This window comes from Marmota flaviventris, chromosome 1 (assembly GCF_047511675.1).
Source record: "Marmota flaviventris isolate mMarFla1 chromosome 1, mMarFla1.hap1, whole genome shotgun sequence".
NCBI classification, from domain to species: Eukaryota; Metazoa; Chordata; class Mammalia; order Rodentia; family Sciuridae; genus Marmota; species Marmota flaviventris.
Window position 1 is genome coordinate 205,553,621 of NC_092498.1, and position 23,840 is coordinate 205,577,460.

Sequence of the window (23,840 nt, forward strand, 5' to 3'; positions counted from 1 at the left end):
GCCAGGAGTTGGCAAATATTTCCCCTAAACATGACCTCCCAACATTCTATTCTCATTTTGAGGGAACTTAAGGTTCAGAGAAGTTGAACAAGTGGCCACATCACAGTGTGTAGAGGACTGTGCAGGGTCATTTGGACCCTGGGCTCCACCTCCAGAGACTTGAACCCAGGCTGCCCACTTCCCCTGCCAGTTTTGGCCTTTGATCTTAAATCCCTGCGCCTTGGGCTTATGACTGGAGCCAGGTGGAGTTGGTGCAGGTGTACCCAGCCAGACCTGCTGGGGAAGGTCATTTTGCCCATTTTAGATGAATCGAGTACAAAGAAGGGCCTTTGGCCATCAAGAGTAGGGCCCTTACTGACTCCAGGTCCCAACCGTGTCCCCCCCCTCCCCCATTTTGCAAGGCTTCAGGAACTGTTCAGGGCTGTTTTTAACCACGTGACCTTGCCTTGTGCCAAGGTCAGGCAGATGTTTCAAGATGAGGGTGCTCATTGATGCTGAAGTGGGGGTGCCTGTCGACACAGGAGATTTGGAGGGACAGAGTGTCACTCTTTGAGAGACCAAGTGCTGACTTAGGTACACAGTTGGGTGGCCTCAGCCCTGTCCCTGCCCTCACATCTCTGCTGAGATGGGTGTGTTCCAAGTGCATCTCCCAGGTGGGCAAGCCAGGTGCTTGGGGAGCAGTGGACAATGGCAGTAAAGAGGACCCTTGCAGCCCCAACTTCTAGGGAAGGGGAGGCCCAAGGAGGTTTGGGGACTTCTGGGACTCTGCAGCCCCGGCCTGGGTGCATACCAGTGGTGGTCTGAAGAGGATGCCAGCAAGCTCCAGCCTTGCCGGGCGTGAGGGACTTTTCTCTCTCTTGCCGTGGTGGCTCAGGCCGGGGTCCCTGTCTGCCCGGTGGCCTTCCACCCCAGCCCTGCAGGCTTGTTTTGTTGTGGGGTGCTTATCAAAACCCCAGACCTGGCCCCCACCTTGAAAACTTTGGGGGCAAAAAAATCCTTGACCACCCTAATCCCTGCAGGAGTCGGTGTTCCCCCCCTCCCAAGGGACCTTCCACCCAAACTATCAGTGTCCTTTCCTCTGCCCTCAGGGCCTCTGCCGGGCTGCCTGTCTGGGGTCTTCCCCAGCCACTCTGCCTCCCAGCTTCCGACCCCCTGGCTGGGCCAGCGCCCGCCCTACTAGCTCCTAAGGGGCCCGTGTTCCGCCATCACTGTCCTGACTACTCAAGGCTGTGTTTCTTGGGCACACGTAGGGTCTCCTGTCACTGCTGAAACAGATGAAGGATGCTAAATCCTGTCCAGCTGCCAAGTCCCTTATTTTGCTCCAAGTTACAGCCACAGTGTGGAGAAGACTTGGGAGAGGGTCTGAGGGGGCGAGGCTGGGCACCCCTCCCGGCCTTTGCTTTGGTGCCCCCCCGCCCCATGGCTCCTAAGGGAGGCCAGGCTGTGTGGCTTTGGCTGTTGCCTGCTGTTCTGAAGCCAAGGTGTGTGTCAGCCTTGGCCTGGCCAGCTGTGACTCACCCTGGGCCTTGGCCCAGCCCCGGGAGGTGACCCAAGGCATTGGCCTCACTTCCCCCACCAGGGCTGCAGCTCAGGGTTGGTGCCCACTTTTGCTCTACGGGAATCCCAAGAAGACTCAGGTTTGGCTGCACCCAAAGGAGCCCTCAGACTTGGAGCTAGGCCCAGCTGCCAGCCAAGCATTCTAGGCTGTAGGTCAGAACTCATTCCTCCCTAGCTCTGAACCCTCCCCTGGCTCCCTGGTGCCTTCTCAATAAAACTCAAACTCTTGTACTTCTTTTGACACTCTGCCCCCCCAAATCTCGTGTGTCCTATCCAGCTCCTGCAGATCTCTCACCCCCTCTTCCTCCAGCCACACCAGCCTTCTCCAGGGCCCATAGTCATTGCCCAGCTCCTTCCAGCCTCAGGGCCTTTGCTCAGGCTGTGCCCTCCACCTGGGACACCCTTTGCCCAACTCTCCCCAGGTTCTTTCCAAGTTCCTTCTCTTTTCCAGCTCAGGTTCCTGACTGGCCCATCCCATCCTGTTTGATTTCTACCTAACAGTTTTCTTTTTGTTTTGTTTTTTGGTGAGCAAAAAGAATGGGACTTATTCAAATGAGAAGAAAAGAGAAAGCGCTCCTGTGGGGAAGAGGGGTCCCCCTAGGGGTTCCCCCTACCTAGCAGTTTTGTTTTGGTACCAGGGATTTAACCTAGGGGCACTTTACCACTGAGCCACATCCCCAGCCCTTTTTATTTTATTTTTTTTTTTAGTTTTGAGACAGGGTTGTTGCTAAATCTCAAACTTGAGATCCTCCTGCCTCAGGCTCCCGAGTTGCTGGGATTATGGACATGCACCTGGCTCCAACCTAATGGTTTTAAACCCCCAAATTATTTGAGTTGTTTTTATATCCCTAAAGCAAGGGGCTGTTTTCGGCATACAGTAGGTGCTCAGCAAATGCCCAAGGGCCAAAAGACTGAATCTGCCTCTGGATACATGGATAGGGGAGATTTCTGGGGTCCCCTCTGTGCTCAGAGCCTTGACTTTCTCCCCAGGAGGAGTAAGTGATAGGTAGCAACCACCATGACCTTTAGCCCTGGCCCACATCCTGCCCCCCAACCTGGTTCTGCCTTCTAGAACTCTCCCAGCAAGGGCTGGTAGGGATTGGCTGGGACTGGGCTGTGAGTCACAAAGCTGCCATGGCACCAGGGTCCCAAGGCTGGCCATTCGGGCTGGTGGGTTCAGCTTCGGGGGCACGTGAGTGGGGCTGGAGAGAGGGGCTTTGTGGGGGGTACACAGGGGACCCTGCTGTCCTCCGCTAGCCCCAGTGCCTCCTACCCCAGCCTGCTCTGGGCTTCTCTTGAGTGGTAGGTCGGCCACTTGGCAACCCCAAAGCCTTGACGGTGGCTTCATCTGCCCGGGGGGCGCATCCTGAAGAGCCTGCTGTGTCCCTGGGGTCCGAGGGACGGTGGTCTGAGTTCACTTACAGATGGGGGGACGGAGGCTCAGAGGGGTTTACTCCATATTGCTGAACCAGACTCAGCGTCTGTGTCCTGGGGGACCCCGTTCCTTGCCCGCGCCGTCCTGTCTCTCTCCCTCTCATCTGGTCACTCACTGGTTGGTCACGTGGTTCAGGAAACCTCTGACCCTAGAATGGACCCCGTGGGATTCTGGGACAGCTGTTTTCAAGTTCTACAGCTTGGGCTGCCCTCATTCACCCAGCCACCCGCCCATCCACCCATTCATTGAGTCATTCATAAAGCATCTCGTGAGCACCTACTGTATGCACTCTTCTATGGGATGCTGTTAAATACGGCAAAACTTAAAACAGCTGTCCCCACCCTGAGCAGCCCCTAGTCTAGTGGGAGAAAAGTCACAACAGAAAGAAGCAAGATAGGGGCTGGGGACACAGCTCAGCAGGTAGAGAGCTTGCCTCCCATGCACAAGGCCCTGGGTTCCGTCCCCAGCCCCACCAAAAAAAAAAAAAAGAAGCAGCAAGATGCCAGGTGGCCTTCAGTTTCTCTCCGAAATGCAGCCACCATCGGGCCAACTCCAGGGGAGCCGGGAGAGCAGAGAGATGGCCATGCCCCAAACCTGTTCCTTGTGCCAGTTTCTACCCCACACCCCGAGTTCCCAGCATCTGAGCCCTGCCTTCCCTTTGCAGTGGGGTCTTAAACCCAGCAGCTTGTGATTCCATTACCGGCCCCTCCCAACATGCCGGGGTGGGGGGCAGGGGTCTTCTGATCACCCTGCACCGGAGGGCAAGTGAGACCTGTGGAGGGGCTGCTTGGGTTCTAGAGCCGAGTCTGAGAGCCACTTCCTACCCCAGGCTGCTTTGTGCCGAGGCCAGGTGGGTCACAAGGGCCTCAGGGGGCAGGGTTCGCCTTCCTAGGCAAAGAGCTGGGGACGGTGTTCTGTCCAACCAACACTGCTGACAGGACAGTCTAGACTTGAAGACTCAGTTCTTCTGGGGACCCCCCACAGGCCGGTGACCTCACCTCTCTGAGCCTCCATTTCTCAGTGTGGAAATATCAGTTAAGCCTGAGTGGTTGACAGTGTCTCGGATCATCCATGTCTTTTTTTTTTTTTTTAATTTTTTGGTTGTAGTTAGACACAACACCTTTATTTCACTTGTTTATTTTTGTATGTGGTTCTGAGGATCGAACCCAGGGTCTCGCATGTACGAGGCGAGTGCTCTACCCCTGAGCCACGGCCCCAGCCCCAGCCCCATTATCCATGTCTTGACTTTTTTTTTTTTTTTTTTTGGTACTGGTGATTGAACTCAGGGGCTCTTGGCCACTGAGCCACATCCCCAGCCCTGTTTTGTATTTTATTTAGAGACAGGGTCTCACTGAGTTGCTTAGGGCCTCGCTGTTGCTGAGGCTGGCTTGGAACTCGCCATCCTCCTGCTTCAACCTCCCAAGCAGTGTGCACCACGACACCCAGTGTGACGGGGGTTTTGTTGTTATTGTTGTTGTTGCGTGTTTGTTTTTGGTACTGGGGATTGAGTCCAGAGCCTCATGCGTGATTGGCAGGTCCTCTACCCCTACTACTGAACTACAGCATCAGCCTATTTATTCAGCTATTTTTATGTTCCCCCTTTTATTCTGGGTCTCAAATTATACGTGTATCAGGCCTTTTGATATTGTTCACAGGTCCCTGAGGCCTGGTTTATGGCCCTTTTCCTCTGTGACCGTTTCGCCTACAAGTGAATTCTAAATTTTTCAGATATTGTCTTTTATTCAATTTCAGAATCTCCATCTCTTCACTCATTACGAGCCTTTTTTTTTTTTTTTTTTGGTACCAGGGATTGAACTCAGGGGCCCTTGACCATGAGCCACCTTCCCAGCCCTATTTCGTATTTTATTTAGAGACAGGGTCTCACTGAGTCACTTAGGGCCTTGCTTTTGCTGAGGCTGGCTTTGAACTCGTGATCCTCCTGCCTCAGCCTCCTAAGCCACTGGGATTACAGGCGTGCGCCACCGTGCCTGGCTGTAAGCCTGTTTTTTTAATTTAGCATGAACCAACTGCTGATTGAATGTATTTAAACGTATACTGAATATGTCAGTGAATTTTTTGGTCCTTATTCTCTCAACAATACAGTATAACGACTATTTATATAGCATTTCTGTTGTATTAGATATTCTCAGTCATCTAGAGAAGATTCAGAGAAGACTGCATAGGTTCCCTCAAATCCTACACAGTTTTATAGATGGGACATAAGTGTGCGTGGATCTAGGTGTCCACGGGGGCCTGTGGAGACAGGTACAGCTGTAATTAGAAGAGTTGTTCTCCAATCCTTAACTGATCCCTGAATTTTCAGCACCTTGGTTTACACTTCTTCCTTCCTTTCTTTCTATTTTTGTGGTGCTGGGGTTGAACCCAGGGCCTTTGCATATGAGGCGAGCACTATACCAGCTGAGCTCTGTCCCCAGCCCTCAAGCTGTTTCTTGGAGGGCAGCTCTGATCTCAGTTTGGTTCTGTTATTCCTACCTGGGCTGCTTAGAAACTGCCCCGCCCACGTGTGGTTCAAAGGTCCTGTCGTGATCTTGGTGGTTTATTTTATTTTATATTTATTTTTTAGTTGTAGTTGGACACGATACCTTTATTTTATTTCTTTATTTTTATGTGGTGCTGAGGATCCAACCCAGGGGCCTCGCACGTGCAAGGCAAGCGCTCTACCGCTGAGCCACGGCCCCAGCCCCTGGTTTATTTTATTTTATGTGTATATTTTTGAGATGGGTTTTGGCTGGGTTGCTCCGGCTGGTCTCAAACTCCTGGGCTCAAGCCATCCCCCTGTTTCAGTGTCCCAAGTCAATGGGACTTCAGGTGTGCCCCGCTGCACGAGGCTTGGGCAGTGCTGGGGATGGAACCCAGGGCCTTGCGCATGCCAGGCAAGCACCCTGCCACTGACCTACACTCCCACCCAGATGGAGGGCTTTTCATCAGACTTTTTAAAAACCTTTCTGTGAGGAACCAATCGGTGTTCCCGTAGGCTAACCTCCTAAAAACAGGAGAAACTCCCAAAAATCTGCCGATGGACTCGGATGTCGCTCAGTTGGTAGAGTGCTTGCCGTGCATGCACAGGGCCCTGGGTTCAATCCCCAGCCCCACCAAAAAAAAAAAAAAAAATGCCTATGAGCCAGGCACAGTGGCACACCTATAATCCCCAGCATCTTGAAGGCTGAGGCAGGAAGATTGCAAGTTCAAGGCCAGCCTCAGCAATGATAAGATACTAAGCCACTCAGTGAGACCCTGTCTCTAAATAAAATACAAAACAGGGCTGGGGATGTGGCTCAGTGGTCGAGTGCCCCTGAGTTCAATCCCTGGTATCAAAAAATAATTAAAAAAAAGAATCTGCCTGATTGGGAGTAGGGTATACAGCTCAGTGGCCGAGCACTTGCCTACCATGCTTGAGGCCCTGAGTTCCATCCCTAACACACACACACAAAAAAAAAAAAAATCATGGTGCCTATCATTTTGTAATTTGCATTTTCCATTTAAGACTGTGTAGTGATTATTACCTCAACAGCCCTTAAAATAATTTTATGACTTGTTTATGAAGATCCTGGATTGTCATGTGGACCCTTTTTTTTTTTCTGCTGAGATAGGGTCTTGCTCTGTTGCCTACGTTGTTACTCTTAATAATTCATAAGGTTGAATTTCTGGGTTGCCTTCAAGATACTGTTTTTTGTTTTTGTTTTTTGTACCAGGGGTTGAACTCAGTGTCACCTGACCACTGAGCCACACCCCCAGCCCTATTTAGAGACAGGGTCTCACTGCGTTGCTTAGTGCCTCGCTGTTGCTGAGGCTGGCTTTGAACTCATGATCCTCCTGCCTCAGCCTCCCGAGCCTCTGGGATGACAGACGTGGGCCACCTCGCCTGGCCCAAGATGCTGTCAAACAGGGCCTAGGCTGGCAGAGCAATCGCGTAGCCAGTGTCGGGTCTTGGTTTTGTCCCGAGTCTGGGGGCGGGAGCCATCCTGGACTCTATTTCTTCTCAGTCTTGGGTTGTCTTCACTTTTCCTTCTTCTAAGCAACAGTGAGGGATGACCACACGGCGTCCTATACTCATATCTGAATTCCTGCTATTTCCTAGTATGTTCCTTCCTGTGGACTCTCTTTTTTTTTGAGGAATTCGGTGTTTTTTGCTTTTAACATTTCTTCTTATGTTGGTTTTGGGGACAGAGCCAGCCAAGAGCAGTGCTGCTACACGGTGCACGTGATGAAGAGCTGAAGGCAGCCGCCTCTTACAGGCTGGCTTCTGAGATTGTACCTTCTTCTCCTGCTCCTCTTCCAACTCTATGACCCTCCAAGGTAAGGAGATGGCTGGGCAAGGGCTTTGGCTGATCCAGCCAGAGGAACAACATACTTTTCTGCTAAACAAGTATGTCCTGCTGCAGCTTGTGTGGGAGGACTATCTGATAGGGTCCCGACTCTGCGAGGTAATCATCACTACAGGGTCTTAAATGGAAAATGCAAATTACAAACCCATAGGCACCAGGATTATTATTAGTATTATTTTTTGGTGTGAGGGATGGAACCCAGGGCCTCGAGCATGGTAGGCAATGCTCGGTCACAGAGCCGTGTACCCTGCTCCCAATCGGGCAGATTATTTTTTTCTTTTTTGAGATGGGATCTCACAGAGTTACTCACAGGTCCCAAGTTACTTCTGAAGGCCACAGTCATCCTCTCAGTCTGCCTTCTGCTCCTCCTCCCACCTGAAGTTGGTCCAGCCACCCACCAGCCACGCACTCATCCATCCCATTCATCCCTTTACCCATCTACTCAGCTGCCCATCTACCTAATCATCCATCCATCCACCCATCCACCCATCCATCCATCCATGAATCCATCTGTTCATTCTTCTATCTACACATCTGTCCATGCATCTAAGCATCCAACCATCATCCATCTATCCATCTGTCTTTCCGTTCATCCTCCATCTAACCATCCACCCACCCACCCGCCTATTTGCCATTCATCTGTCCATCTATCTGTCTGGGCATCCATCCACCCATCCATCCACCCATCTATCCATCTATCTATCTACCTATCCATCCACCCATCCATCCACCTGTCCATCTACCCACCCATCCATCCATCCACCCATCTGTCCATCTTTCTGTCTATCCATCCATCCATCTGTCCATCCATCCATCCATCCATCTGTTCATCTGTCTGTCCATCTGTCCACTCATCTGTCCATCTTTCTGTCCATCCATCCATCTGTCCATCTGTCCGTCCATCCATCCATCCACCCACCCATTCACCTGCCCATCTACGCATGCATTAATCTGTCCATCCACACATGTAGCCACTTCCACCCCTCAACCATCCATCTACCCACCCACCCACCCCTGCATCCCCCTGTCTGTCCATCGACCTGTCCTCCCCACAGGCCCATCTGACCTGCTCAGGAACCAAGATGATGCAGCCGGCCGCACAGCTCCAGTTCATGAACCAGTTGTCACCGAGTGGGCAGTGCATCCCCCCGCCCCAGCCCATCCACTGCCTCCCGGACAAGGTGGGGAGAGCGTCTGCGCAGCAGTATGAGGCCCGCAAGTCCAAGGAGCAGCTTCCGCAACAGCCGGCTCAGAGCAAGACGGAGCCTCGCTGCATCCCACGCCTCCGGGCGGTGGTGGAGAGCCAGGCCTTCAAGAACATCCTGGTGGACGAGATGGACATGATGCTGTCCCGGGCAGCCACCCTCATCCAAGCCAACTGGAGGGGCTACCGGCTCCGGCAGAAGCTCATCTCCCAGATGTTGGCGGCCAAGGCCATCCAGGAGGCCTGGCGGCGCTTCAACACGAGGCGCCTTCTCCGCTCGAGCAAGGTCACGGTGAAGAGGGTGAGCAAGGAGGAAGGAGACATCCCTTACCACCCGCCCCAGCAGGTGCGCTTCCAGCCCCCGGAAGACAAGCCCCTTCAGGTGCAGCCCGTCATGATGAGCAAGGAGACCCAGTTCCCGCCCTCCGACAGCCTCGTCACCTGCATCCCCCAGCTGGGTCTGCTGCAGCACCCCGCGGCCCAGGGCATGGCTGGGCCCGGAGTGCAGGCTCCCCACGGCCCCGGAGCCCACGGGGTGGCCTTCCTGCCGCACCAGACCATCGCCATGAGACTTCCGAGTCCGGTGAGTCTAGATCCCAAATGCCAGCCGTGCCTGCTGACGAAGACCGTCAGGAGCTCCTGCCTCATCAGGCACCTAGAGGGGGACACGGTGAAGACCAAGCACATAACTACCAGAGCCACCAGAGCAGGGGCCCCAGAGCCACCCCCCTCGGGCAGGTATGGCCAGGCAGTTCCTGGAACATTCAAGGCCCAGATCCAGGCCCACGTGGAAGCCGATACCCACAAGACCCCACCCCAGGCCTTCCCAGCGTCCACCCTGAGCAAGACCCCACCCAAGACAAGTCCACTGGTTTCCATAACCAGGCCCCAGGCCCAGGTGTCCCCCATTTCCACAGTGACCAAGACGCCACCTCAGACAGGTCCAGGACCCATAATGACAGTCATGAAGACCCTGCCCCAGACAGGCCCGTCGCCCACAGTGACCAGGACCCAAGCTCAGATGCGACAGACACCTTCACTAACCAACGCTCCACTGCAGTCGCGGTTAGCAGCCACCATGGCCAAGATCCCCCCCCAGGTATGCCTGTTGGCTTCGGTGATGAGGCCCCCGTGCCCGGCACGCCCATGGGCCACCACAGCCAGGCCCCCGCCACAGACGTGCCCAGTGTCTGCAATGACGAAGCCCACACCCCAGATACGCCTGGTGACCGCCCCCACCAAAAACCAGATGCAAACTTGCCAAGCCGCCACTGTGACCAAGACTCCGTCCCAGGTTTGCCCAGGTGCCTCCATAATGAAGCCTCCGCCCCAGACGCGCCTGGCGGCCATGATAACTAAGACCCCAGCCCAGATCCGCTCAGTGGCAGCTGTCCTCAGGACCCTGTGCCTGGTCCCTCCCGTCGTCGGAAATCTCAGAACGCCACCCCAAAGGGCGGCGGGATCCGCCGGAATTCCCAGCACCTGCTCCACCGTGCACCTGAACGCACAAAAGGGCAAGGTCATGGTGAACGTGAGGCAGACAGCCGGCGTCAAGGACTCATCCCACTCGTACCTGGCTGAGGGGAAGGTCCGCAGTGTCCCCCAGCCACACCTCGAAGCTGGGGCTCCCAAGCCTATGGCCAGGGGTCCCTTGGAACCTGAGAAGGTCAGGACCTGCCTCCAGAGGCAGGTGAAAAAAGAAACAGTGTCAAAGACCAACATGACAATGGAAATGACCCAGCCTTTGCCATGGACGAAGGTCGCTGAGGACAGGAACAAGTCCCCGCCACAGGCACAGCAGAGGATAGAGCTCATCAAGGTGCAGTCCCAGGTGTCCGTACCTGTGGAAGCAGCTGCGGCCCTGCCCCGGGACCAGATGGCCGCCCCTCTGACCAAGACCTTGGGCCAGGTGCGTCCGTCTCCCAGGCAGGCCAAGGCCCTGCCCCAGGAGCAGCTGACCACACCCCTGACCAAGACCTTGACCCAGTTACATCCAGCCACGGAGCAGGCCAAGGCCCTGTCCCAACAAGCACATCTGGCCACATGTCCCCCAACAGCCATGCCCCAGCCACACCTGGCCACGTGCCTGACGAAGACCACATCCCAGGTGCATCTGACTTCTGAGCAGACCAAGGTCCTGTCCCAGGGACATCTGTCCACAACCCTGGCCAAAACCCTGCCCCAGCCCCCGCGGGCCGCACCTCTGATGACGGCGTCCCCACTGCACTCGCCCGCCAAGCAGACCAAGGCTGGGCCCCAAGCACACCTGGCCCCACAATCACCCAAGACCCCCTCCCAGGTGTACCCACCCTCCAGGCTGACCAAGACCCCGTCGCTGGCTCACCTCGTCACGTGTCTGACCAAGGCCCAGTCCCAGGTGCATCTGAGCTCCGGGGCAGTAAAGATCCAGTCCCAAGCACAGCTGCCCGTTGGGCTGACCAAGACACAGTCCCAGGCCCAGCTGGTCTCCCAGACCAAGTCCTTCCTCACAGCTTGCCAGTCCACGGACCTCAACAGCAAGACGCAGTCCCAGCCCCTCCTGACCGGATCCAGGGCGTCTGCCCCCTCCTGCCAGCACCTGGGGGCGATGAGCTTCCTGCCCCGACCCAAGTCCGAGGACAGACCTGCCCAGCTCCAGCCCCAAGGCCACGTCCAGAGCAAGACCACGCATGGCCCCTGCCCAGTGGCCTCAGAGGCCCAGGGCATGCTGGTACCTCTGATGACCTCCACCGGACACCCCACGTGCAACATCGAGCCCTGGGGTGACAGCGGAACGCCGCGGGCCCAGCCGCCCGTGGCCAGCCAGGCGGTGCCCTGTCAGGAGGCGGCGGCTTCCCAGATCGCCTCCCTGTGCGCGGAGCTGGCCGCTGTGCTGGGCTCCCAGGAGGACATCCGGGCCCTGCTGGCCAAAGCCCTCTCCCAGGGAGAAGTGCGGGCCGCTCTGAACCTAGCCCTGTCCAAGGATGTCCTGGGCACCACTGTGACCAAGGCGATGCCGCAGGGCATGCTGGGCATGGCCCTGGTGAAGGCGTTGTCCTGGGGTGAACTGGGCATCACCCTCTCCCGGGCGCTGTCTCGGGGCGAACTGCGCTCAGAGCTCACCAAGGTCATGCAGGGCAAGTTGGCCGAAGTGCTCAGCAAGGCCCTGACCGACGAGGAGCGGGCGGCCCTCGGTCAAGCCCTGTGTCAGGGGGAGCTGGGTGCTGTCCTCAGCCAGTCTCTGTCCCAGGCAGCCTTGAGGACTGGAGCCATCCTCCCCAAGGCCTCCTCGAAAGCTGTGGGCAGCGGGATGACTCTGCTGCCCGCCTCGGTGGAGGTGGACTGCCGGGGGAACGCATCGGCCGCGTGGGGATCCGCCGTGGGCCCCGGGAGTCCGCAGCCCAGCAAGGTCAGGGTCTCCCAGGTTGGAGGCTGGGAGGACTTCACCATGGGCCAGCATGCCGGGCTCCTGGAGGAGATGGGGGACGGGGCCACGTTGGAGGGGTCACCCTGCTCGACACTGTTCCCTGTGGGTATGTCCCTAACCGGTAGGATGGTCCCCAGCATCTGCCACTATCCCATGGTCATGGGCCTGGACCTCATACAGCCCTGGGGCAGGGGGCCCGCGGGGGCCTCGTATCTGAGCCCCAGCATCAAAAAGAGAAGCAGGTGGCTGACCCCAGGGGCCAGCCCCGCGACGGGTGTGGAGGGCCCCCACTTGCCTAAGGCGCCCCGCGCTCAGCCACCCCCCAGCCTGTGGCAGTCCTTCATTGTCAACGGCATAGGCCCCAGCACAAGCCAGCCATCCGTGACATGTGACAGTACCCCGAGCTCCCACAAGCCACAAGTGGTCAGCAGGGTGGCCTCTCATTCGTGGGCGCTGTCAGGGAAGGGCAGCGGGGCCTTTGGTAGACCTCCGGGCAGCATGGGAGGCAGGAGGGCGGTCCATTCCCAGCCGTCTTTCCCCGTCTGTCAGGATGCCGCTTGCTGGTGTCAGTTTTCGGGGGTCAGCAGGGTGTCCCCCAAACACTCCCATCACCGCTCAGTGATCAGAGGTCAAAATCAGCTCTGCCAGGCCCCTGGGGAGGCTCTGAGGAGGAGGCCCCAGCCTCCAGGTCACAAGCCGGCCTTCCATGGTCCCAGGCAGGTAGTCACCAACATGACCTCAAGCTCAATGAGGACCACCATGGTGAGCAAGGCGCAGGCAGCCAAGTGCCCGGCAGGTGGCAGTTTGTACCCAGGTCCCCCAGCCCTCATGTTGGGATGCGGCCTTCGACCGAGGGGGGCTCTAACAAGGAATCCTCCCCGTCCCCGGGAGCATGTGGCTAGTCACCAAATGTCCCTTCTCAATGAGTTGGTGTCCAGTTTGCCACAGCACCCAGACAATGTCCTGACTAGAAACTTTACTCCGGGCTCCGTGGGCCCCAGGCAGAAGATCCCAAACCTCTACTGGCGCCCCCCTACTGTCCCTCCGCTCACCCCAGTCCTGAGCCGTGGCCCAGTGTCCAGCCACATGGCCTTGAGTGTCCACTGGGACTCAGAGGAACAGAAGAAGAATAGGTCCTCCCCGGGCCAGAGCTCCCTGGCTCTGGTGGAGAGAGTCTCTCAGGAGACTTTCCGACCAGGGCTGAGGAAGAGTCTGTCTCTGGGCTCTGCGGAGCACCAGCAGCCATCTCTGGCCACCAAGCTGGCTCTTAACCAGTCTCAGTCTATATCGGCCAGTCGGGAAGCCCCAAACCTAGCCAAGTCAATCCTTTGCCAGCTGCCAGTGGGCGGCAGGTTGACCCGAAGCCTGTCCCAGCCTACAGTGTGCATTAAGGTGCCCTCAAGCAGAGCCCAGCCCCTGGCCACCATTAGACCAGCCTCAAGCCCACCCCAGCCAAGAGCGGGTGGCAGGGTGTTCCTAGTAATACCCAGCACGTCCTCAAGCAGCGAGGTGGCCTCTGGAGGTGTATGTACCTCTGGGACTGGCAGGGAGACCCCTAGTAAAGCCCCCCCATCTATGGCCAGTGAGATAGTCCCAAGGTCTGGCCATTTATCTGAGGCCAGTAGGGTCTCCACAAGCCTGGTCCCTATAGCTAGGACTGATGGGGTGGTTCCAACACAGAGTCACCCCTCTGAGATCAGTGGGGTGACCCCCGGCCCAGCTCAGCCACCTTTGGCCAGTGGGGTGTCCCCAAACTTGACTCAACCTTCTGTGGCTATTGGAGTTTCCTTAAACTTTGTCCAGCCACCTGTGGACAGTGGGGTGTCCCCCAGCCTAGCCAAGCCATCTATGGCCACAGGACTGCTCCCCAGCCTAGTCCAGTCATCTGTGGCCAGTGGGGCATCCCCAAACCTGGCTCAGCCATCTCTGTGCACTGAAACGTCCCCCAGTCTAGCCCAGCCATCCAAGGCCAGTGAAGTATCCCCAAGATTTATCCAGCCTTCTATGGACAACGGGTTGTCCCCAAGCCCAACTCAGCTACCTATGGTCAGCGGGGTGTTCTCAAGTTTTGTTAAAACTTCTCTGACCAGTGGGGTCTCCCCAAGCCCAACCCAGCCACCTATGGACAGTAGGGAATCCCCTGGCCCAGCCCAGCCATCTTTGGCCACTGGGGTGTCCCCTTGCCTAGCTCTCCCATCTACGGCCAGCGGGACATCCCCAAACCTTGCCCAACAATCTATGACTGTTCGGGTGTCCCCAAACCTTCCCCATAAGTCTATGGCCAGTGGGATGACCCCAAGCCCAGCCCAGCCTTCTATAGCTATTGGGATGGCACAACTTCTTGAACAACCTTCTGTGGCCCATGGGATGTCCTCAAATCTTGGCCAGCCTTCTATGGCCAGTGGGATGTCCCCACATCCTGCCCAACCATCTTTGACTAGTGGAGTGTCCCCTGGCCTCCCTCATGCATTGATGTCCAGTGAGGTGTCCCCCCCCCTTGCCCAGCCTTCTATGACCCCAAGCCCACCCCACCAATCTGTGGCCAGTGGAGTGTCTCAAAGCCTAGCTCAACCTTGCATGGCCACTGGGCTGTCCCCAACCTTTGCCCAGCCTTCTATGGCCAATGGGGTGTCCCCAAGACCACCCCACAGATCTACAGCCCAAGGAATGGTTCTGAGAATGTCCCAACCTCCTATGGCCATTGGGATGTCCCTAAGCTTGGCTAATCCTCCTGTTTCCCATGGGGTATCCCCAAGTATTGGCCAGCCTACCATGGTCAGTGGGGTGTCCCCAAGCCCACCTCACCTATCTCTGACCAGTGGGATGGCTCCAAGTCTAGATCAACCTGTGGCCAGTGGGGTGTCCCCAAGCCCACTCCAACGATGTACAGCCCGTGGAGTGTCTCCAAGAGCGCCCCAACCTTCTATGGCCAGTGGGCGGTCCCCCACCTTTGTCCAGCCTTCTATGACCAGTGGGGAGCCACCCACCCTTGAGCAGCCTTCTATGACCAGTGCGCTGTCCCCAAGCCTACCTCACCAACCTATGGCCAGTGGGATGTCTCAAAGTCTAGCTCAACCTTCTGTGGCCAGCGGGGTGTCCCCAAGACCATCCTACCAATCCACAGCCTATGGAGTAGCTCCGAGCCTGGCCCAGCCTTTTATAGACAGTGGGGTGTCCCCAAGTCTGGCCCAACTGTGTATGCCTATTGGGATGTCCCCAAGCTTGGTCCATCCTTCTATGACAAATGGGGTGTCCCCCAGCCTAGCTCACCCACTGATGGCTGGTGGCTTATCTCCCATTCTGTCCCACCGACCTATGGCCACTCATGTGGCTCCCAGCCCGGCCCATCTATCCATGGCCAGTGGGGTACCCCCAAGCTTTATCCACCCCTCCGTGGCCAGTGGGCTGCACCCCTACCTGGCTCAGCCACCGGTGGCCAATGAGGTGTCCCCAATCTTTGCTCAGCCTTTCATAGCCCACAGGGCGCCCCCAAGCCTTGCCCAGCACCCTATGCCCTGGGGAGTATCCCAAGGCCTGGCCCAACCCGCTGTGGCCAGTGAGGTGGCCCCAAGCCTAGCCCATCCAGTATTGGCCAGTGGAGGGTATCCCATTCTGTCCCACCAACCGATGGCCAGCGGGGTGGCCCCCAGCCTTATCCAAACACCTCCATCCAGCCCACCTGTCTCCAGGCAAACCTGGGCCGACCACCCCTTTCTGGCTCCCGGGGCATCCCCTCTTCTGGCTCAGGCCTCCATGGCTCATCTGGGGCCCCTGAGCCTGTCCCAGCCCTGCACGGCCACTGGATTGGCCTGTGGTCTCTCCCAGCCCTCCGTGATCTATGGGGTGGGCCGGGGACTCTGTGATCCAGCCCCAGGGCCCCGGGTGGATCCGACCCTGCAGGCCTCACGAGTGAGTGCAGGTGCCCCCGGCCTGTGCCCTCCGTCCGTCTTCCTCTCCCTCGGCTCGGGCAGGTCCTACTCCTGCGTGCCTGGGAGGCTGGGCCTGGGTCTGCATCAGCCTCCTCTGGATGTCGGGGTGGGCACGTGTGAGGACCCCGCCGTGGCAGATAGGGTGGTCTCAAACCTCCAGGACGCTCAGTTCAGCCAGGTGTCCCTTGGGCTCCACCAGCCGTCCAGTGTGTGGGGGAGGCACCCAACAGCGGTCTCCATGTCCGCTCCCAACCTCTACCAGACGGATATGACCAAGGAGGTGACCCAAGGACCCAGTATGTTCCATTCGACTTGGCTCAAGGGCATGTCTGCCTGCTCCTCTGAGGGGCCCGCAGCCGCTGGGATGCTGCTCAGTCTGTCCCAGGGGGCTACACCCGCTGGCCTGGCGGGGAGCATATTCCAGAAAAACATGGTGCCTTCAATGGGCCCAAGCCAATGTCAGGTGACGGATGGCCTGGTTCCCATGGCGTCCCAGGTCTTGGAGAGAGGGGTCTCTCTGACCCATGGAGAAACTTCCATGGCCACGGGGATGGACCCCAGTCGTCCCCGTGTCGCACTGCCCAGCAGACTGGGTACGAGCCAGGACCCGCTCTCCGTGTTTCATCTGGGCCTCAGAACCTCTCAGGCCACCATCCCACTGCCAATGCCATTAGACCACCAGCCGCCCGCCGTGCCCACAGTTGTCCCATCTAGTTACCCATATGCACGTATTGTCCCTGAGGATTCTGTGATGGGGACAGCCAGCGGTAGCCTTGCCTCAAGTTCTGCAGACCGTCGGCTGACCCCAGCCATGGTCCCAAACGCTGTGGCTAATTTTATGGCCTGTAGTCTTTCCCGAGGCTCTGTGATCAGGGGTATGGGTCAGGGCCTTCCCCGGGGGTCCATGGTCACTGGCATGGCCCAGGGTCGTCTTCTAGACCCCACGGCCAGTGGCATGGCCCGCAGTCTCCCCCCGGGGACTGGAGCCGGTAGGGTGGCCCCTCATCAAATGGCGGCATCGGGAGCTAAAGGGAAGAGGCTGGGCCTGGCCATGGGGCCCTTGGCTAGGTTCACTGCTCCGAGCCTGTCCCCGGGTTCGGTGGCCCCTGGGGTAGGCCCAAGTGTCCCTCTTGGTTCTGTGAAAACCGGAGGCCAGGGTCCTCCCCAGGGGTCCATGCTCATCGGACTCACGCCCCGGCCCTACCACGGAGCTGGCGAGGGCCCTGCGGCCCTGCTCCAGGCTGCCCATGCCGCCAGCCTGGCCCAGGTTCACCCTCAGGCCTCAGGAGCCCAGGGCACAACCAGGGCTCAGCACCGAGTGCCCACAGTTCTGTCAAGAGCCTCACCCTTTACTCAGGACCCTAGGATACTGACACTGGGGACCATAGAGGACCCGACCAAACTGAAACCCAGAGAGTTAGGTGGGGCTCTAGCCCAGGAATCAGGATCCCATAGAGAGTCCAACAAATCCAAGGTCCTGGAGGCGACCCCATGGATGTACCAGAGACCCATGGACAATCACCTCGAGACTCCTCGAGGGCCCCCACGGGCAGAGGAGACACTTCCCAAAGGCCAGATGTCACTGCTGGGCGAGAGGGCTCCCGGCCAAGCCAGCGGCATAGCTCCCATCCCTTTCCGGGCCAGGCACTCGATGACCAGTAGCTTCTCCGCAAGTCTCCAACCCGACTCGGCCAGCCCCAGGGGTGCCCCCAGCACCTACCTCATCACCACCAGCAGGGCCCGCAGTCTGCAGTTGGGGACCGCAGTGGACAGGGCCATGCCACAGCCCCTGACTCCAGTGGTCTCTGACGATTTCTCAGCTCTTCAGCCCGAGTCCGTGGCTCACATGAGACCTCCAAGCCGGGGGTCACTGACTTCTGATATAGTCTTGACGTCACCCCATCTGACCAGTCCCGTGGCCTCCAGTTTATATGCAGGGTCTGTGGCCAGGACGGAGAGCTCAGGTGTGCTCCAGAGGTCAGGGTCCGGCAACGTGGCCCCACACGTGCAGCCCTATCAATCCTTGGTTAAAAAAGCCGTGCCCGGTCACTCCCAGATGGCACCTGTCCCCAGTACATTCCAGAAACCAGTGTCCGGGAACCTGACCCAGACCAGCCTCAAGTCTCTCCGCCCTAAAAAATACTACCGACTCATTCATGGTAAACTTATTCCCGAGTTGCTAGAAGGTTCTATGACCACGGTGGTGCCCTCCAATCAGGGGCAGCGGCAGGAAACCCAGTCCCCCCTGGCCAGCCGCAGACACTCCCCTTGTGAACTGTGGGTGGGCAGGACACCCACCGTCCAACCCAGTGATACAGCCTATGACCCCAGTGTCACTAGACTGTCCCCCGGGGTTCGGAGGGTGTCTCTGGGCTATACAACTTCACCCAGTGGCCTCTGGAGGCCCCTCCTTGAACAGGACTCCCATGAGTCCATGCGTCTTGTCACTAGACAGCACAAGCCATTTCCGACCCCCTCTGTCCACCAGGGCCAGATCTCCCATCATGCCGTGGGTCCTGTAGCTGGCCTTCACAAGCCATCCCTGGTCCCCACTGTACTCCAGGGCCCCGTGGATGCTGGCTTGGCCAGTGGTGTTCCCAGCGAAGCCGTCAGGCCCATGGACCACGCTGTGGCCCCCCAGAGCACGTGGGAGACGGCCAGGGGCCCCGTGCCGTGGGACACCTTGGGCAGCGTGGCGGCGGTGAGCCCCAGACAGCCGGGGGAGCTGATGGTGTCCGTGCAGACCATGGAGAAGATCCTCGTCCGGGCCGTGGTGGTGATCCAGGCGTTCGCGCGCGGCTACCTGGTCCGCAGTACCATGCGGGTGTGGCATCAGTGCGCCACCGTCATCCAAGCGAGTTGGCGTGGCTTCCGCGTGCGACGGAACCTGGCCCGGCTGTACCGAGCCACCACCATCATCCAGGCCGCCTGGCGAGGCTACTGCACCCGCAGGGACTGTGCCCAGCAGATGCTGCTCCCGGCCGTGTGGGTGGAGCTGGGCAGCAAGGTCCGGGCGGCCCCCCACCCCCGCTGTTTCCAGGGCAGCGAGGCCAGGCTGGGCTCCGACCACCGCTGCTTCCAGTCCTGCCAGCCTCACATCTGCAGCCTCTGCCAGTCGCTGAGCCCCGGGCTGGGCAACCCGCCCAGCGTGGTGATGCTCGTGGGCTCCAGTCCCCGCACGTGCCACACGTGCGGCCACACCCTGCCCACGCGAGTGGTGCACGGCACGGGCCGCAGCATCTCCAGCCAGGGGGGCCTGCTGTGGGCCTGCAGCTCCCCGAAGGCCTCCCAGGGCCTCTGCAGGTCACCCGGCCAGAACAGAGCGGCCATGGCCATCCAGTCGGCCTGGAGGGGCTTCAAGACCCGCCGCCAGCTCCGCCAGCAGCAGTCGGCAGCCAAGATGGTTCAGTCCAACTGGAGAGGCCACTACACCCGGAGCTGCCTCACCACGGACATGCTCCTGGGGTCGGGAGCCCCGCGGGACTGCTCAAGGGGTCCCTCGCGACACAGCACCCACAGCGCCCGGTCTGTGCGCTGGCCCGGCGTCTAGGACCCTGGCTGCGTGCCAGCAGAGGGACATATGGGAAGGACCGTGTGGCTCTCTGGGTCTGATGAATAAAGTCCTCCACAGCCTGGGTCCCGGGTCACGTGTTCTGGGTTAATGGGGCGTCTTGGGAATTGGGGGAGGGGATCCGGAACAGCCCAGGGGGAGGGGGCCCCAACGCTTCCAGCCACGTGGGTCTGTCCTGAAGGTCACGGTCTGCCAGGACGGCCTCTCCAGTGCCATCCTATCCTTCCATGGCTAGCAGGGTGGCCGCTGGCCGGTCACTTCCGGATGAAAGCCACCCCCTGCATACTTCAGAAACCCAAATCTGGGGACCCGGCCCAGAGCAGCCACCTTGAACACCTCGGCCTCAGGGCACCTGGGTCTGGAAGTACTGGCAGGTTCCAGGTGCACCCCGATTGGGAGGGTGCCAGGCCCACCCACAGAGGGGGACAATGACATTCCCAGCCTCATGGGGCATAGGATGGAGCCGCAGAAAAGGGAAGGGGCAGGGGGTGCTCTGTGTGGGCAGCCTGGACAGAGAAGAGTCACGCGGGGTGGAGGGAGCCCCAGAGGGGACGTTAGAGTGGTGGGGGCTGCGGGGGAAGGGGAGCAGAGCGCCAGGGGTGCTGGGGGTTGGAGGGCTTCAGGGTGACGGTCCAGGCCAGGTCTGGGAGGACTGGGGAGGGAACGGCACCCTGGAGGAGCGGGCGCCACCCCTGAGCCCCGTCTGTGCCTGGTCTCTGCGCAGTACCAGCTGCCACCAGCAGGGGCGCGCTCGCGGCGGATAGCACACCGTGCCGCGCACCTGGCGGCGCACCTGGCCACACACCTGGCAGAGCCTGCTGTGGCCCTCCCCGCTCAGAAATGGCGAGCACCCAGCTGCTGCCGCTTCTGCTCCTGGCTCTGGCGCTGCTGCGGAAGCCGCCAGGGAATTCCTCTACTCTTGCCTTTACAGGTGAGGGCAGGTAAGAGGGAGGCTGAGCTTCCAGAAGGCTGGTGGCGGGTGGGGACAGGGCACACTGTCTGGTCTCTGAGCCCCCGCTGAGGTCACACTGCTCTCCCAGTCTCACAGGGATACCTGCCCTTTCCCCAGAAACAGGAGAGAACACCTCCAGTACCTCTGTGTGACAAGCCCCAGGGACACCAGACAACCAGTTTGAAGCTCTGTCTCTCACCCGTTTCTTTGAGCCCCGTCCCAAAGGGCGATTGGCGAGGACACCCGGGCCATGGGAAGGGCCTGGTATCAGGGGTTCACTTCCTGGTCATTCAGCATCCACAGCTCCCAGGAGAAGTTCTTCTTAGTGTCTGACTTAATTCCCTCCTGCTGCCCTATGAGACAGAAGCGTTCCGTGCATCCCCTCCCCCAGTCATCCTTCCACTCTGCCATGGCTCCCTCTGGCCAGCCTTCAGCCCCAAACTACAATGCCAGAGCAAAGGTCACCTGGGTTGGGGTGTTTACTGCAGGCCGGGGTTTGTTCATCCCAGTTTCGATAGCTCAGGAAGCTGAGGCTCTGTCCCAGACACAGATTAGACCCCGCTGACTTGGCGCACGCCGGCCTCCCGTCCTGGCACACCATCTAGAAGCAGCCCTACGTTCTCTTCTGGCCAACTTTCCTGTAGCTCCTGAGCACCTCGTCTGGGCTGAGTGCTCAGTAGGGCTTGCACCTTCCTCCTCTTCCTCTTTCTCGCCCCCTGCTTTTCCTTAGTTTACTTTAAAAACTCGGTTTCTTTAGAGTCCTGGCAAGTCTTGGGGTTCACTAGGGCCCCTGACTCATCTTCATTTCAGTAGAAACCTCTCATAGTCCGGACTCCTTCTCAAATGATGGTGGGAGGCAGCCTGGGGAAGCTGACCTATTATTCCTGGACTCTGTGAAGGTCCTTGTACGATGAGCTGTAATTCCTTACGTTTAAAATGAGGGTGAAGTTGGGGTGTTACTCCAACCTCCTCTAGACTCACTCGTGTTCCCCTGGGGCCTGGGAGGCCGAGGGGGAAGGGGGCTGCAGATCCACCTCCCCCAGCCCCAGGGCCAGGGCTAAGTGTTATTTCCGCATTTCTGCTGCCTTTGGTGACTCAGGGAGAAAGCAGAGATCTGCCCAAGTCAGAGTGAGGTGGGGTGTGGCCAGAGGCCACCGGGAATGAACCTGCACGCACCTGAGGTACCCAGCTACCTCGAGCTGGGCAGGAAGCCACCGTGGGAGATGTCTGCCCCTCGGCTCCATGCCAGGACAGGGGGGGAACCTGGGTGTGGCTGGAGCCAGGCAGGGCTTTTCAGAAGCGTGACCCTCCGAGGGTTCCCAGGGCCCAGGTCTCTATGTTTCCCCGTTAAAGCCCCAAGTTTAGGGCTGGGGTGAGGCTCAGTGGCAGAGCAATTGCCTGGCACGCGTGAGGCCCGGGTTCCATCCCCAGCGCTGCAAAGGACAAACAAGAGACAAAAGCAAGACCTCTCGGGTTTAGGCCAGCCTGTGGCGCAGCCTGCAATCCCCTCAGCTCGGGAGGCTGAGGCAGGAGGATCGCGAGTTCAAAGCCAGCCTCAGTAACCAAGTGAGTCCCTGTCTCTAAATAAAATACAAAATAGGGCCGGGGATGTGACTTGGTGGTCGAGTGCCTCTGAGTTCAATTCCTGGTACAAAAAAAAAAAAAAAAAAAAAAAAAAAGCCCTCTGGGTTTAGCCCTGGAGACCCTCCAGATCCCTGAAGCTGAAACCGAGTTCCAGAAAGTCATCCTGTCCCTGCTACTGGGGCTTGAACATAGGCTGGCCTCAGACTTGCAATCCTCCTGCCTCAGTCTCCTGAGTAGCTGGGATTACGGGCGCGCACCACCACCGTGACTGACTGGAGTCCCACAAAGTTTCAAGGTGTTGTTCCGCCTGGGTGACAGCCACTCCTCCACCTGGAGGCTTCTAGAGCTCTGAGGCAAGAGGCAGTGAGTGGGAAAGCCCCCCCCCCCACACACACACCTGGAATTGAACTTGAATCCTGAGAAAGCCCCCAGACCTGGGCTTGAACTTGAATCCTGGAGGGGGGGGGAGCTTGACCTCTCCAGGGAGCCTGCTTCTCTCTGAACTCTCTTGTGGGGTCCTGGGAGGAGCTGAGCGGGCTCCCTCTCTCTCTTTTGGGAGCTGGGGGTGGAACCCAGGGCCTTGCACATGCTCAGTACCTGTCCTGCCACGGAGTCCCTGCCCCAGTGCCAGCACCCCTTTGATCCTAATCACAGGCTCCCAAACCCGGTCTTCTTTATTCTCAGGTGTTGCTTTTACATTGATCTTGGAAAACAGAGCAATGCCATCGACTTCTACCAGCCCCACGTCCAGTTTAGAGTCCACCCCCACCAGCTCCCTAAGCCAGACAGAATCAAGCCACACCAGCCCCTCAAATTCAGAGTCCACCCCCACCGGCTCCCTAAGCCAGACAGAATCAAGCCACACCAGCCCCTCAAATTCAGAGTCCACCCCCACCGGCTCCCTAAGCCAGACAGAACCAAGCCACACCAGCCCCTCAAATTCAGAGTCCACCCCCACCGGCTCCCTAAGTCAGACAGAACCAAGCCCCGCCAGCCCTAGCTCCTCAAATCCAGAGACAGCTCTCCCGTCTGCACCACCAGGGACAGTCACGCACCCCAGCGCTGGGCCCCCCAGTTTAGAGTTCACCTATTCCACTCAACCCAGTTCCACACACTTGAACTCCCACTGGATTTCCACTCCCCCCAGCCCTGGCCAGGGTAAGTATGAAGAAATTGGGGCTCCTGGCGGCAGCAGGTGGTGGGAGGGGGTAAGAGCTAACAGGGGTACCTGGGTGCAGTTCTGGGGTTGACCACAAGGGGGAGGCACAGACCCAGGAGATGGCGGGGAAGGGCCCCCCTCCCCCACCCCATGGACCAAGGTGGTTCTAGGGGAGAGTCTGTGCACGTTAATGAAGGGTCCCGTATACGGGTACCTGGGGACCCACCGCTCTGCGCAGGAGAGACCGCAATACCCATGTGCAAAAGGGACAGGTGATCAATTCTATATTTGATTGTAAAATAACGAACTAGGGGCTGGGGCGTGGCCCAGCGCTAGAGCACGTGCCCACCTCGCACCAGGCCCTGGGTTCAAACCCAGTGCCACCAAAAACACCAGCTCAGGGCCCTGGTGGGTGTCCCCGACGGGGGAGGGTGGGGCTCAGGGCTGACCCCGGTCTGGTCTCTTCCCCAGGTGATCCTGGCGTCCCCACGTCACACAGAAACCCAGGCGTGGTGGTGGCCGTGTGCTTGTTGGTCTCTGTCCTTCTCATCGGGTCCGTGGTAATGGCCGTGAGGTCCTGTCACCGAGAAGTATCCAGGTTCCATAAGCTGGATGAAGAGTCCATGGTGAGTTGGGGGCTCCGCCTGGCCAGGGGCGGGGAGGGCAGTGGCTTTCCCACACAGGGCGAGCCCTGCTG

The 23,840-nt window shown here is 58.6% G+C and overlaps 1 protein-coding gene across 1 annotated transcript; it reads left to right on the top strand.

The window, feature by feature from the left end:
- The first annotated feature begins 7,296 nt into the window (after positions 1-7,296).
- On the top strand, positions 7,297-19,476 carry Iqcn (IQ motif containing N). The gene is given in 5 exon segments (XM_071616944.1): positions 7,297-7,309; positions 8,394-8,503; positions 8,505-9,667; positions 9,707-13,340; positions 15,696-19,476. Coding segments are annotated over 5 exon segments (8,652 nt in total). The 3' UTR covers positions 19,428-19,476.
- Positions 19,477-23,840: the final 4,364 nt, after the last annotated feature.